General features: G+C 42.7%; 1 protein-coding gene across 1 annotated transcript; it reads right to left on the bottom strand.

Moving 5' to 3' along the window:
* Window positions 1-1131: 1131 nt before the first annotated feature.
* On the bottom strand, window positions 1132-15690 carry HAPSTR1 (HUWE1 associated protein modifying stress responses). The gene is made up of 4 exons (XM_086622091.1): window positions 15461-15690; window positions 14433-14513; window positions 10107-10382; window positions 1132-2015 (listed from the first exon to the last, which is right to left on the bottom strand). Exons 1-4 carry the CDS (start codon window positions 15678-15680, stop codon window positions 1771-1773), a joined length of 822 nt encoding a protein of 273 aa, XP_086478217.1. The 5' UTR covers window positions 15681-15690; the 3' UTR covers window positions 1132-1770.
* Between the last annotated feature and the right edge of the window lie 686 nt (window positions 15691-16376).

Here is a 16376-nt window from a genome sequence, read left to right as displayed (position 1 = left end):
CAAGGAAATCACACCCTTTTGTGGAGAGCCTTGAATTCTGAGAATTCAACACATCATTGCTGTCTTGCCTTGACTAGAGAACACCAATGAGAGGACATCAGGGTAAAAAGGAGCAAAACTACAGTGAAATCTGCTTCCAACAGGGAATATAAAAAAAATCTGACTACAAGCATGTAAGCAAAAGTCTTGAAGAGCTGTGTAGTAACATGGAGCTCGAGGTGCCTTAACTTAGCTAGAACACAATTTTTTTTAGTATTGCAAATCTAACATAGCTGCATTTCATTCAAGAATCCACCTATGCTTCCAGTTAAAGCATGCATACCACCTTGCTAAATACCCCTTCCCAACTTGCAGGTTTGGAGCTCTTCATCTTTTTATTCCTCCCGTATTATCCCCTTCCAAGGCAGAGATTTAGAGGCCCTACCAGCCAGAGCTCTCCACCAAAGACTTGCTGCGTTTACATGTAAAAATATCAGGACACTCTTTGAGACCAACATATACCCTTCCCCATTCAGAAATGGATTTGCAGCATATCAGTCTTGATCTCTAGTTCAGTTTTAGATTACGCTTAAGTTATGGCAGCCAGAGTTCAATCCTATGAATGTAAGCTCAACACAAAAAGAAAGCCATTTATCCTTTTTAATTAATTCAGAGCTTTATAATCAACTTCCAGTTTTAAATTATTTTCTTAGCACTTCGCAGAACCTGCATGTCACTCCCTCCGGAAGGAGACAGCATCACACAGAGTCTTAAGTTAGTCCAAGTTTCCACATGTGACCAGAAGCCTTACTTGTTAGAACACATCCCTTTTCCAACTATTCCCCCTCTTCCCCTCTCCTCCCACCCCTCCCCAGTAATGGGCAATTACTTCACAAGAAATGTAAAATGGGCTATGGGTGTACACAAAACCTACCCTTCACTAATACTGAACAGAAAAGCCTATTTTCCAATTACAGGACATCTTTCTCTAAATTTAGGTCAGCACTGGTGCAGTCTGCACACTGTATGGTTACCACGAGGATAATACCAATAAGTACATATATTTTCTCAGACTGATTTAAAAGCCTATGAAGTTAATTGGGGAAAAGTTTAATATTGCTACTTCAGAGCACTAAAACACACAAAAGTGAATCCGATAAAGATCCTTGTATTGATTCAATATTAAGTATTAATTGCATGACCATCATAGCACCTCTTTACATTATCACACAATCACCAGAATTATCAACTGCTTTTAAAAACTAAAAAGGGTACAGTCCAATATTTATAACTTGCACACTGTTACTATATAGAAACTAGGTGCATGGTACAGTGCTGCAAAAATGGAAGCCTGCAGTTTTGACAAAGATGCCAAGTCATGTTGTAGACAATTTCAGTCAAACTGGCAATACTGTTTAAGCAAATACTCAACACAGCAGGAAATAAAGGACAAAAAAAAGCATTCCATAACCAAATAAACATCTGAAATTTCCTTTCCCTTTAATAATACAAGTAAGGTCACTTTTAGCCTTGGAACAGATACATGTTTGCCTATGATGATCTTGCTAACTACTACACAATATCTGATGTCCTCTGCTAAGAATATAGTTTAAGAAAGCCGCAGTTACAAGAGGCATCTAATGTAATATCTAAAATTTCCTTTATGGCAATTACTGAATTCATTTGTCTTTAACAGTGAATATGGAAAGATGGCCTCACGTTTCCTTTTCAATAGTACTCTGAGGATCAAGTGGCTTTCAAGCAGCATGGTGGGTTTGAAATTTTTGCAGTTTAGATCATTCTGTTGCGTTTATGAGTTGGTGAGTCTGTAATGACATCGCCACACTGGGCTGAGGTACGCTTTCTAGTTCCACCATTGTCCAAGTGGAGTGCCATTTCTTCTGATATGAAAGTGTTCAAATCAACATCATGAAGTCCATTTCTCCTTCGACTAGCATTGGAGCCACTGCTCACGTGAGTGGGCGAGCCTGGTGTACTTGAGCGGACACTTATACTAGCCATCGCACCACTGAGACCTAGGGAGGAAAAAGAAAAAGCATTTAGATCAAACAGTAAAGAATGTTCATTTCCCCATGTGTGGCAGAAGGGATGACTCTTATTTGATTTCTAGTGATACATTAAATGCACTTCATCCTATTATTTCTACCACACTTAGTTATTTGAAGTCCAGACCACACCTTCCCAGCTTTTAGTCCGTGTACGGATCTAATGATTACTAGAACCGCTTTTTACAGTATTAAAAATGAGCTTATACACCAGGTTGTAACAGCACACTACGGGAATGCTAGCTCCATAAGCATGACATGCTAGTCAAACTACATGTAATATACTCAGGAGTAGGCTATTTCAATACAAAGGCTTCACACTAGACCAACAATTACACAGAATGAAAACCCTCTACCAAGGGCTTTCCAGGTTGACTTGACTTGGTCTTGTTTCAAACGCCACCACCCTGCTGCCTTCCACTCCCTCAGTCACTGTAGTTCCAAAGAAAACCGCAGTATGACAGCGGATCTTGGACAGGTCTATATCACAGTGTTTAAATAAAAGCTTTATTTCATAACTGCCACTATTAGTGTTATCAATTCAGAAAAGCACTTACAAATAAAAAATTAAGCCAAACAAGACTACATGATAATCCTCCAAAATTTGCTACTGACAGATGTCATCTCACATGCACCCTGCAATCACTTCGATCTGTGTTCAGGTTGTTAATAAACTTCGTTTTAATTAAACATTAAACATTTTATTTCTTGTAGAAACAAAGCCATAAACAAGAAAATCATGAACTTCATGCTAATTTAAACTTTTTCTCTTCCAGTAACATTACTATTACAACTCTGCAAAAGCAGAGCATTCCAAAACATAAGTCTAGCAAGGGCTAGTACATTAAAGCCTAATAATTCTTCTCAATTTAGAATTCAGGCTACATTTATAGGTAAGAGCTCAGATGTAAGACAACCATCTTTGTCATCGTTAACTGCTTCAAATCTGAGTATTATTAAGAAAGTACAAACACATCTGTTGGCCCTAGAAATAAACTAACAAAGCAAAACTCATGCAGGAAGATGAAGAACAGCAGAACAAGATCTACATCTGTATATTTTTCCTAGCAATAAGAACAAGCAAGTGTTAACACTGCCCAGAAAGACTTCTGTCTCAGTAACCTGCAAGATTTTGAGCGCTCAGATTTTCTCCGCTCTCAAAAACTCCATCACACAGCTTGTGTGTGCACAAAGCCAGTTAATGTGCATCTTCATACCCAGCCAACAAGGCAGCCAGAAGCCACATGCGGCCAAGTGAAGCCTAACAAAACCCTACCTATGAGCTGCTGATCGGCCAAACAACCTACTTCAGAGGCTCTGTGAAGAGAAGACTGCCAGGGCTACTAGATCAGTTGCCAGAAACCTCAATTGGAAGGTAAATTCCAAAGACATCTGCAGCAATGGTAGGTTGACAAACAAGTCAGGACAAAACAGGCCAACCAATTTCACTCTATTCTGTGTTACTGCTGAATGAACATTTAAGGCCTAGATCTTGTAGCAGCACAGCATATACTTTTTTACACAGACTGAGCGTTTTGCAACCAGGAGAAACAGTCACTAATCACTGATGCTTTCTTAGAGCTTTTGCTTACAGCTCTAAGTGGTGTTCCAACACAACCCACAAGTATGGTTTGAAGTCTGATAGGGACCCTATAGGGTTTTTTAATATTAAAATCTTATTTCATTCACAATGATAGCAAGTATTCAAACAGCACAATGAGATAATTCAGAAACACAGTTTGTTCCAGTACTCCCAGGATTAAGGTCAAGCTTAAATTCAAAACCATTACGAAAAGAGGTTCCTAGACATCGACCAAAGTAAAGCAGCTAATTGGATGACACAGATGTATGAGCAAAAAGCCAATTCAGACACCGTAACTCGGATAAACCATCAACGTGCAAAATTTGGGCAGGTAACAAACCACTTCACAATTCAAAGACAACAGTAAGTTTAATTTCAACCAGCATGACATACATTAGAAAAATTCACCCTATACATTTAAATTGGAAAAAAATTGACAGTGCACAGAAGGTGATATTGTTTCAAATCCAAATTGATTGCAGAGATTTCCCCCATCATTACTGCAAGCAAAATGGCTCTGAATATACAAGTTCAGTATTGTTGCTTCCACCAAGAGTCAATTTACACCACTTACACAATACAACCCATAACCAAATGACCAATATACTAATTTGGTTTTATCACAACAACTTTTCATTATGTCTAGTGCCCAAGGGGAGAAAAAATATTTTAAATAAGCCCCAAAACTGACCCGTGACGAGTCATGCCAACAAAGAACTGTGTTTTTTAAGTAGAGCCTTTTCAAATAACAAGCATTTTTTAAAATAGTAGATATAAGTCAGAATTAAAAGATGCATCTGTAATATACTGCACATTCTAAAATAGACCACCAAGGTTTATCAGCAACACCTCAAGCAAGCATTGACTTCCCAGTATTTAGGTAATACTGAATCACTGTACATTTAAATACACAAAAAGTCTTCAGGGGATAATCAAGAAGTTAAAAATCTTCAATCAAACCCCATGTCAAAGGCAGGAAAGTAGTTGTGAATTAATTTCTACAAAGATCGGAGTACAAGTTTATCACATCACAACATGGACTTCTAGCTGCAGTTTAATCTCATCTCATACAGGATTTAATACTGAACTAGTAAGTCATTACTGAGCATGCTAACAGACTGAGTGACAATTTGGTATCAGTTACTGACAGTTAACCATATTACATAGCACTACACATCAATCCAAGACAGCAGAACTGTCAAATGAAACATTTAGATCACAGTTTAGCATTGGGTAATCAAGCTAACATGAAGAATCAGAAAGAAAATTCAAGGCATGCACTGAAATATCAAGTTGCCATTTCACAGAAGCAACATCTTTGAAGACAATCAGCAACACAATAGAAAAGATCTATTTTTTTGTTGACAGAGAAAGCATCTTTCACAATCTGAAACTGAACTGTGATCCACAGTTCATTTTTCTTCTTGAAAAGTTGTTGTAACGCAAAGACAAAACCTCAGAAAACCCATTTATAGTGAATTATTCCGAGTTTTAAGTTTTCAGTGCACTCTGGGACCTCTTCCCAAAGCATGTAACTATTTAAAGCAGAAAGCAAATTGTAAGATACTAGGAAGCAGTAAGATGACATGACTTAGCAACACTATTTCACAATCTCAAACTTCTATATTGTGATTAACATGATTTAATCACAGGCACATCAGTTTTGTCTATACAACAGGACAGAGATTGAAACAGCTACTGAAGTGTCTACTTCTCTCAGCCTCATGACCACCCCTGAAGTCTCCCACTGCTTTCTACAGGAGACATGGCTCTTTCTCCTTTTTTAAACTTGAAAGGATTGAAGTGGAGGGCATATCTGAAATATTTTGCAGTACTTACTACATTCTCACTCCTGCCACATCTTTCAGTCAAGTCATCAACAACATGGTGTTTCATAGCCAGCAATTTCACAAAAAACCTTTATCTGAAGCTAAATTCTAAAGCATTTATTATAGTACTATTATATAAAGCTGCAGTACAAAAGAAATTGTGATCAATCTAGCTAGTTTATAACTAAGTACTCTCCAAACTATCAAGCGATTAGAATGTTTAGCTAAAAATATAAGTTTTACTGAGTAAGAAATACTTAAGGTAAATAAAACTGAACTCAAAATTAGCAAGTTTATCAACACTGACATAACAAACAAAATGCTGTTTTATCTGCACTATAACCATGTCCATGATGAGCATGAGTTATCCAGGTCACTACCCATAGTATAATATACTGGATAACTACTGTTCAATATAGTAATAGTATTAACTATTATTTTACATAAGTTTTAATCAGGAAGTATCAAAAAGAACATTCACACTTAGATAGTGTGACTAAAGCAGAAACTGGTTAATAACCCCAGATAAATACAAAATGGCATGCAGATAGATTGTCACTCCTATGTCATACTCTTTCACAGTACTGCTCAAAGAGCAAGTTTTACCACTCCATACAACACACTACTGAGATAGCTATATACACAGAGTCTCTAAGCTAAATTGTTTCAAACTAACCTGAACTCTGCTCTCTCATCCCCTCTTCCACCAACTGCTTCTCCACCCTGCTAACAACTGCTGATGTTTTATATTGCAGTTTAATGTTTTAAGAGAATAGGGCAGCCTAATGGAAATTCAGATTCTTTAAAGGGTCCAAGCCACACACTTTTACATGCAAGAGCAAGGGTTTCTCCCTCAAAGAGGCTGAATCACATTAATGATATACATCAACATTAAAGCTAAAGAACAAAAGAACCAACATTCCCTCACTGTGCTTTTGCCCATTTATGTAATTTTTAGTTAAGAATGCTCAAGTCTAAAGCATTTCAGCATTGTCTTCCCATGCTTGTTTCTTCCCCTTCCTCAAATCGCAGCATTTTCTCCCATTATGCTGGGAGAATGGTTTGTAAAGCATGGAGCACATCCCACACTAAAATACCAAAGCAACACTTCAAACATGGACTGTGCACAGCCACCAGCACTGCAAGACTTAGTATGCTAGCTACAGTCAAGCAGAAAATGACCTGGCACACACCAGCTTTTGGGAGTCTTATGACTCTTGCTCAGTTTGATGTAATTCTATCATTTTAAATTCTTACAGAATTGGATATAACAATACATATCCAGAAAGTAAGCAAAGATACATCCATACCTATGCTAACCATAATGACATTTTAGGGTCTGGTAGAAGTCGGAAATCCAACTATATTTGAGACATTGAACAAAAAAGGTATTTATCTTCTACTATTACATCTTAAAAAGCTAGGCATCAGATGCATGGTTCTTGAATTTTCAGAAAAATCCACTTGAGCTTCAGAGTGAAATAGCATACTTTAGTTGAGCTAATACTCAGCTCTTCTTGAAGGCTTTAATTTCTTTTCAGATATGCTCAGTTCAAGCTTCCAGCCACGTTTTATTTCAAGTCTTACCCTTCAGTACGCTAATAATGGAAAGCTGATATTAAGGGCAAAGATTTCTTTATTTACCAGAGTTTAACTCTCTCACGTACTTAGTTTCAAAAACTCATTTCTCAAGTACCCCTAAGCTACACTAAAGATTTCAGTAACAGCTGCACAACATACATGCCATAGAGTTAATAGGAAAGGTAGATCATATACATGTTACATATTCTTGTGTCAGTATAGGTTTTTTTGTCGTGATCATTTTGCTTTTACAAGACTTTTACAAGACTGCAAAAAGTCTTGAAAGCAGAACAGTAGAGAAGAACATGTTTCCTTATAGCACAGAGACTACTGATAATTGACATAAAAAGATTAAGTTTTGTGTTCAAAATCCCTAGCTTTTGTCAAGAAAACTGTTAACTACCTTGTGGAGCTATAACACAGATCAGACATAACCTAACCATAAGGTCTGAGATAGAAGAGGTAAGGTTAAAAATCCAGTTTTAACAGATTTCTCTTCAGACGCAGCATACAGCTTTAAGTATTGATACCTAAAGATATTCTCTAACATTTTAGTCTAGGGCATACTCGTAGAATTGTTTCATGTTCCAGGAAGTATTTAATTATTAGCTACTTTGTTACCACAGCTTCTGTCAGTTTTCAGATGTGATTATGAAGCACGTAGAGGTTACATGATCGAAATACAGGTATTCCTGCATCTAAGAGCAAGACCAACTAGTTATAGGACCACGGTCTTTAGACTTATATTAGTATCTATTTCTGAGAAGTCAATAAACCAGCTCAACTTCAACAGAGCCTTATTTGGCATCACAGTATGACACAGATTCATACCTATCTCTGCTTCACCAAGACAGATGTTCCTTAAAGCAGCAAGTTCTAGCATTATCCAAACCTAATTCAGTCCATCCACGTTACCAACAGAAATACTCCATTTCCACAGGAAGTCTACCAACACAAAACAAAGCCTCACTCCTTTACATGCCAGTCAAAAACGTTCCTTAAAACCTCAGTTCTGAACACTTGCTGAGACTGCTACTCACTATCATCAAGTTTTCTTGTGTTTCCTCACAATACCTAGAAGCAGGAAATCACTTTTAAACAGCCTGCCAAAACAAAGACAAATCATAGCCCTACAGAGGAATTAAGTTACACACATCTGAAGATCCTAGACAGGTTTCAAAATCAAAACGCAGGTCTGAGATAAATAGGAAAATAGTTTGACAGGTGGTTTAATCACAGCTTCCTTAATGCTAAAGAAAAAAAGGGGAGAAGCTGGAGGAACACAGACATACTATGTTTAGGCAATAACCTAAAAACAGTCATGAGGCCAAATACAAGCCTAGTCACTAAAGGATTAGCACAAAAGCATTTGTGTCAAAGACCAGATTGAAACTGATATCAGGAGAACCTAATCCAGAAGGTGACTGACATGTAACCTTGTCAGCCAGCTGATGCAAGAGAGGAGTACGCTTCTAGCCCCTGCAGTGCCAGTACAGAGCAGAGAACTTCCTACAGTCCTCATGATCCTGTATTAGATTATGACATATGAAAAAAACTTTGTACTTCATGGTTCACATTTCCTAAGTGGCATGCAAATGGTACAGAGAAGTGACTTCCATAAACCGTCTCTACTCAAAGCAGATGCTAAGAAACAACACGAGGACATGAAGAGTCATTACCAGTAAAAACGCCTCTGAGTTTACTCTGCTCAAGAGCTCAGTGTGCTGAAGTGAGTCCACCCAGCTTACTCTCACCTGAGAGTCAGCCATTAGAGTTAAAGCCAACTGCAAACCAATTCAATTACAGTTGCAGAAAATAAAACTTCAAGAGTGTTTATCACATCATATCAGGTGAGAGCCAGCTTCTGCAGTTGTTCTCCTCACAAAATTAGCTTTACCTACTCAGTAAGCAATACTAGTGCACAGAATTCTCTAGCTAGCTTCCAATATGAGAAGGAAAACTGCCAAAAGCTACATGACTGAGTGGAAGCTTGCTTGATTTAAACAGCAACAGAGCAGCAAACAATGCCAGAATTAAGCTGTCACCTAGACAGTAGCAGTGTCTGCTTATGTATCTTGAAAAACCACCACAGCATAGCAGAAGCAAAGATTGCATCTTCAGGAATCCACTCATCTAATTAACTCATTAATTCCACCCCCCCACTGAGACTATTGAGACAGTAAAAATTTCATTTAAGTTTCACAAGTCGTACTTCTAGGTAACTTGATTTTTTTACTTATAGAATGGTCTGCTATTTGTACCCTCAAGGTATCTGCTACCCTGTAGAATTTGTATGGGCATAAAACCCATAGGTGAACAGCTTCGTTTCACCTCAGGGGCAATTTAAAACACACTTTTCTTTATCACTTGCTAGGTAACAGTCCAATGCAGAATAAGCTACTGAAAATCCATATGTGAAAAGGATAAAAGATACACCACCAACACTGTTGGTGATGGCAAGGACACAAGTTCAGTATGACTACGATACTGGAAAACATTTAAGACTGAAAGTAAGCTAGAACTAAGTTCTGAACAGGACTCAACTATCACAACAACGTGCAAGTGAAGTACCTTTTGCAGGGTACTTTAAGGAGAAGGCTAAATCCTATCATCCAGTGCATAACAACAAGGGTACTAAAGTGAGGTAAAGTACCCCAGAGACAAAAGCTCCAAGACATCAAAATCCCTCCCTAACCCTGCGAAAATTTGGTAATTTGCTACTAGTCAAATCTTAATGTTTAACTAGTTGCTAGCATAGTAGTATCATTTTCCAAGATTTCTGTTTACTTTAGCATTGGTATGAATGCCAAGTCTCTCCGGGCTTCAAAAGCACTACCAAAAGTTGATACTTAACTGTTGAGTTCACAGCTGTAAAGTATTACAGATCCAAACAGCAATTTTATACAATACCTTTTACTCATTCAAAATATCTGACTATGCAACTTATTGTAGCTACATCAGGAACATCAGGTACACGACATTATGACACCAACAACAGCCAAGAGCCAGACATGCTTTAAGAACTCCCACCCAATTTTAACCAAGGAGTATTGAAAAAACTACTGTTACCATGCAGAGCTATGGCTTCACGGAAGGGTTGCAAATCAGTCTCTACAGATGAGCTAGTCTCTGTTGAAGTAGCTCGGCTAGGGGATACTACAGTCAGTCTTGGAGGAGCTCTAGAATTTCTTGGAGGAGGAACTTTTCCACACAGGAAGCTGATCAAGTCTTCTCTACGAATAGTTCTTCTGCGTTTTTTAACCCAAGCTAACACATCCTTATTCCGACGCTGATAGCCAATCTGAATTCCTACATCAAAGCTTCGTTGATGGACATCCACACTTTCTGCAAGAAGATAGAAAAAAGTTTCCTTAGTCAGCGTTACAGATAGAGCAGCGTATAGTATGGCACATCACCAATACCGCTTCCTGTCAACCACAGGAAAGAAGTGTACGTAACACAGCACCGAGTCAGCTGTAACAAATTAGCATTGAAGACAAGTCATATTAAACCTAAAGAGAGTAATAGCTAAAAAGTTCCACCCCCTTTACAAGCCATAAAGTCAGCAACTCAAGCACCACCTAAATAGCATTTACTATACTTCAGGACAACACTGCAGCACTCTTTACGAAGCCATATTGTATTAACACTAAAAATACACTTTAAGCTTGTCAGAGCAAAGAAAGCACTTAAATCAGACAATGCACTTTTAAGAGGCACTTAAAATGCATCAGTACAATCAAGAAATCCCACAAAAAAAACAAAAGGAATAACTGCTTTTCTTAATTCCAACAGGTAAGGAATTTTCAGAAGACTCAGATGTTTTTGGAGTCCCTCTAGTTTCATCTGAATTTCAACTGCAGAGGCAATTCACACAAGGCCACAGTTTTCAAGCTAGTTAGAACACAAGTGCCCCCAATGCCTTTCAATTAGGCAACAAACCATTTACAAAGGAAGCCTAAAAAATTTCCTTCCTCATTTAAGACCCCATTGCAAATTTGATATGTAAGAGCTTTAAACACGTATTAATGGCAATTAATACAAAATGCAATTTCATTCTCCATTGATGTAACAGGTCGCCTGCACACATCAGTTGTAACTGCCTCTAAGAAGCACTCTTAGAGGCTTTATATTACACTGCTGCCAAACTTTGGTAAGGACATTTCTGGCTACTAGTCTGCGTAACAGACAACAGTAACAGGTGGGACAAACCATATTCTCTACACATTTATGCTCATCTTGTTTGTCATAGATGTGTTATCAGAGCTTTGCCAACAGCTATTTCAGCTTTATGAAAATTATTGCTATGTTAGCTCTTGCTCCATTAAAAGACAAACATATCCACTCCAATTTCATTTACTTGATTTCCACAGATTTTTCTTAGATCTAGCAGAGCTGATCAAAACAGCTTTTTATATTCTCACTTTATTAATGAAGTCCAACATGAGCCATTTGCCCAGGATAATATCCAGAGATTTACGAACATCTGTCCAAGATACTGTTTTACAGGTAAACAGTGACATACATATCTAATCTAGTTTTCACACACACAAAAAACCAAAAAATAGTCACTATTAAATGCCACTCTTATTGATCATAGCTAAATCTTGGGGCTTTTAGAATAAGTGCTATACAGGTATTCATAGAGTACACTGAAGATGTCAGGTACTTTTACGCTCTCTAAAGAGTATTTTACTCTTTTGATTACTTGGTAATCAAAAGGCTAGAAGATTTACGAACGCTAACTCCTGCTAAAGCAATGGCAACATGAGAGATTATTCCTCCAGCCGTTTTATACCCCACAGCAACTAAGGCTCCAATGCACCCACTATTAAAAGCTACCCAAACACTTTGGAGTTAATATGGAAACTGACAATATTCCTTTACTTCCTGAAACATGATGAGAAAGTCCTTCCAAGAGGTGAGGAGCTCAGCTTTATGTCAATAACCTGATTTCCTTGTATACAAGAATGCTTGACAAAGGACTAACTATGAACTAGTTGTGAGGTCACTGATGGCTGATGTAGCCTGGACAAATTTCAAGCATCATTACTCTGGGAAAGACTGGATTTTTATGGTAAAAGCTACAACTAATTTGTTTACAAAGTTAAGCTGGCAAAATACAGACAGCAAAGTTGTCTATATCCCGAAATTACTAAGTCAAAACTAACATTATCAAACATTCAGGTTTTTTTTTTAAATAAAAATAAGGTAAATCCTAGGTTCAGAATTCTTCTACTAACATACGCCTAAGACTTTCTACAGTGGCCTTAAGTTCTATATTCTACATTAAAAGCTATGCCCTCACTTCTTTAGTGCAACCTGGAAGATAATCGAATGTCTTTAAATGAGGCCTCTATCACCAGCACCAATCTGAAATTTGTGATCCAAGACCTTCAGAGTGGTGTGATATTAAACTAATAATCTATTTTCAGACAAAATGCTGACATTCAAGACATTGTGGCATTCTCCTTATGCACTATTACTCATGTAGCTCTTGTTAAACAAGAATTTTGATGCCTCAAAATTCCAAACATTTATCAGATCAGAAAACAGCTGACAGGGCAAGAGGCAGTTTGTGGTGTTCAGTTTACCACACCAAGTACTTCTCCAGTGTTTTGACAGAGTTCTCCAAAACACAAACACTACTGAATGTGAGAAACAACAGGAGATTATTAAAGAGCCATCCTTTCAGCACTAGGGAAGGCAAATTCACACTAAGACTCCAACTTGCCCAGTATGCCAGTGCCTAGATGCTTCTACCTGTGTTCTCAACAAATTTCTACCCACCTGGAAGTTAAACTGAAAGACGGTAGTTCTGAATAACTGAGGTACTTCAGCACTTTCAAAGATATGTTTTAAAGAAAGCTTTGTTTCAGGTGCTGCTTTTCGAAGTATTGCATCACACCTGACTAAAGACAGCTTCCTACTTAAAATCCTCGTTTCCCTGATCACCACATACTCTTCTGTTAATCACATTATTGCAGAAAAATAGGGCTCACTTTGCCTATAGCATAAGCAATCAGATGACTTAACTAAAAATAAACAGCCTAAGTCTTTGTAGTAAAGATGCTATAAGGGAGAGCAACATCATTTATAAAAAAAGACTATACTTATCCCAGACAACTTATTAACAATACCCACTGCTACTCCAGCACCACACTCAAGTCATTATTGTACCAGACCATGTTCTAGTGACCCGCTCCCTCAGTCTAACACCTACCCTGTTAAGTGGTGTGCTGCCCCTTTACATGGCCTGTGACACACACAGAGCATCCAAACACATTTTCTGCAAGAGTCAAGTCTCTGGCAGCAAGGGTTATGCATCTACATTTCTTGCATGCTGTGTCCACATCTGCCAGAAACCTGATCAGCCATTACAAGCATGTCACTAAGTTCAACTGCTTAAAGCAAATCCAAAACGGGAAAACTGGAGACAAATGAAAGAACATGCAGGGAGAACTACAGATAATGCTGTACAGATCAAGAAAAAAAAAAAACACTCCACAACTCAAAGAAATCAAACTACAAGTCAGAAAAACAACAATTTGGAACTTCAACATTTTTTCCTTCCTAGGAACAGTAACAATGGGAACCACACTGTGTCAGTTTAAGCCTCCACTAATAGAGATAACATTTTTGTACAATCTTGTAAACAAACTAGTTTCCACTGAATGATTCTTCTGCAGACAAAAACTCTTGTGACAACCCAAAGAACAGCAGAGTTCAGAAACAGATCCTGACAGACAGAAGCACACAGTAAAACAGCACAAAAGCACAGCCACGTGCAGTGCACACTCTTATCAAACTTTTGGCCTGGATGCTTTCTTACAGCCACCCTGGACACAGTCATAATGACATTCTGATGCTTAAAATAAACCAGGAGGCTTACTTAAGAAGCAAAGAAGCCTCACTGTCACAAGATAAAACCTTCAGTCACTTAACATCTACACAGAAATTTACAAACGCCCAACCCAACCTATGCTCCACCACAAATGCACATCATACTGATATCCCAACATTTAACACACCATGAAATATACAAAACGCAGGCAACATAAGCACTGTTTAATAAAGCACTGCACTCTTCCTCTGAATTCACGAGAGCAAGCCACACATTAGAAACATCCTTTTTCAAGGGTCTCAAAGTAGAACAGCTTTTAAGTTATTAGTCACTGCCGTGAGGCAACAGAAAAGATTCAGCTACCGTCAGCTGAAGTGGCCCAGAGAAAACTCCCAAGATTCAGGAAGCAGTCTCGGGTTAGATTTTATCAGAGTGAATAAGAGACATTAACAGGCCCTGCTCATGAGTAAGCCGGGCAGGAGGCAGAGCGAGGCCCGGCGCGGCGGGGAGGGCTGCCGGCGCCGCGGGGGAGGGGGGGGGCAGCCCCTTACCTTTGTAGAGGTTGGTGACCGCAGTGGCGGCGTTCTGGAACGGGACCCAGAGGGAGAGCCCCGGCTGCTGGCACACCCGGTCTGCAGGGAGGGAAGGACACACGCTGTTTATTTTGGAGTCACCAACTCCGAACGGCCATGTTAGGTTTCGCCATTTTGTTCCACCTTCCGAAGGCAACTCGGGATCAGGGCCGAGAAGGGCGGGCCGGCGGCGGCCTGCCGCCGGGCAGCGGGCACGGCGGCGCCCCCAGCCCGCCGGGGAAGCGCCCTGCCCGGCCCCCGCCCGCAGCCAAAGCCGCACAATGGGGCCGGCCCCTCACTTCGCCATTTTGTCGGAGCCTCTTCCCTCGGCTGGGCGTCAGGAGCCGCCGTCGGCAGGGCCGGGCTTCCCGCTCTGCCCCCACCCTCCCCGCCCCCGGAGCCCGCTGCTCCCCGGGCATTCACAGGGCTCGTCCCCGCCGACCGGCGCCCTCCGGCCGCGGCCCCCCGCCGAGGCCGCTCTCCGCCGGAGCGCCCTGCCTCCCCCGGGCCGGCAGGGCCCAGCCGGCCGGCCGCCCTCCCGGGCCGACCCCTCCGCCAGCCGCCCGTCGCGGCAGGGAGGGTGCCCAGGCCGGGCCGGCGCCAGTGCCGGCCCAGCGGCTCCGCCGGCCCAGGCGGCTCCGCTGGAGGCCGCGAAGGGCGATGTCCGGGCAGCGGCTGCGGTTCCCCCTCACGCCATTTTGTTTTCCCGTCTGCCTCTATGGACGGGCGCGGAGCCCCCGGGCCGGAAGCCCGCTCCTCCCCCTGCCCAGGCCGCTCTCACCGCCACATCCCCTTTGTGACTCCTCGGCCCCGCTCCCACCCTACCCCCGACGGCTCCGCGGCCGCCCCGCACCTCGGCGCCCCGCTACCCACCTCGCCGCCGCATCTCCGGGCCCGACCTCGGCCTCAAGACCCCCGCGCTCGGGCTCCAACACCCGCCAAGCCCCATCTCGCCCCGGCCGCCTCAGCGACGCCCCCCTCCCCCGCGGCCCTCCCGCAGCGCTCACCCTTGTAGAGCTGCGCCACGGCGGTGGCCGAGTTCTGGAAGAGGTGCCAGAGCTTCTGCTGCTTGTGCTCGGGCTGCGCCTCCGCCTCGTCCTGCAGCTCCGGGGCCAGCGCCTCCTCCTGCTCGGCCTCGGCCAGGCACTGCCGTTCCCACTTGCTGAACCAGTGCTCGGGCCCGTGCTCCTGGATCTCCGCCTCGCCCTCCTCCTTCTTGTCCTCCATCCTCCGGCCGGCTCCGCGTCCTTCCCCGCCGCCGCCGCGCAGGCCTGGCGCCGCCGGACAGCCGCGCTCGCCGCCTCTCCGCAGCTGGGCCGGCCCTACCTCACCCCCATCACTACCGGGCCGAGCCCGTCCGGCGGCTCCAAACACACTGAGCGCCGGCGCCGCCCCGAGCGCAGTAAAACCCCGTAGGAGCCGCCCGGGAGCGTGCGGCCGCCCAGCCGCAGCGCCCGCCTCCGCCGCCGGACTGGCTGCCGCTGCCCCGGCACCAACGGTTCGAACCGCGCCTCCGCTTCTCATTGGGCGGCTCGCACGCCCATCAAGCGGGACGTTCCGGGAGGGCGGGCCCAAGCACACGATTGGTTAGTCGTCCTACACCCGTGCGCAGACGTCGGCGGCCAAGGCGCGCAGGCGCAGTAGCTTCTCCTCCCCCCCGCCCCCCCGCCGCCGTCGGAGGGGCCCGGTCACTCCCTCTGGCGTGATGCGCCGGGCCCGGGGGCGGCTCCGCCCGCCCGCTCCCCCCACCCGCCGCGGGGCACGGGTCGAGGCCGGCGCGGGCCTGCTCGGCAGATCGGGAACCCGGAGCCGCGCCACGGCCGCAGCAGGGCGGGGTGCCCGCAGGGGCAGGGCAGGGCGGCTCTGCCATCTTGGCGATGGGGCCTTCCCCGAGCGGGGTGAGGCATTGCCGCGCCTCGGGCT

This window comes from Tauraco erythrolophus, chromosome 17 (assembly GCF_009769465.1).
Source record: "Tauraco erythrolophus isolate bTauEry1 chromosome 17, bTauEry1.pri, whole genome shotgun sequence".
NCBI classification, from domain to species: domain Eukaryota; kingdom Metazoa; phylum Chordata; class Aves; order Musophagiformes; family Musophagidae; genus Tauraco; species Tauraco erythrolophus.
This window is presented reverse-complemented; position numbering and strand designations above follow the sequence as displayed.

Excerpts from the sequence above, each read along its gene's own strand:
- HAPSTR1 (XM_086622091.1), bottom strand. The coding sequence starts at position 15,680 with ATGGAGGACAAGAAGGAGGAGGGCGAGGCGGAGATCCAGGAGCACGGG. Across the intron at positions 14,514-15,460 it reads CGTGGCGCAGCTCTACAAGG|ACCGGGTGTGCCAGCAGCCG; the intron begins GTGAGCGCTGCG and ends CCCTCCCTGCAG. Across the intron at positions 10,383-14,432 it reads GGTCACCAACCTCTACAAAG|AAAGTGTGGATGTCCATCAA; the intron begins GTAAGGGGCTGC and ends ATCTTCTTGCAG.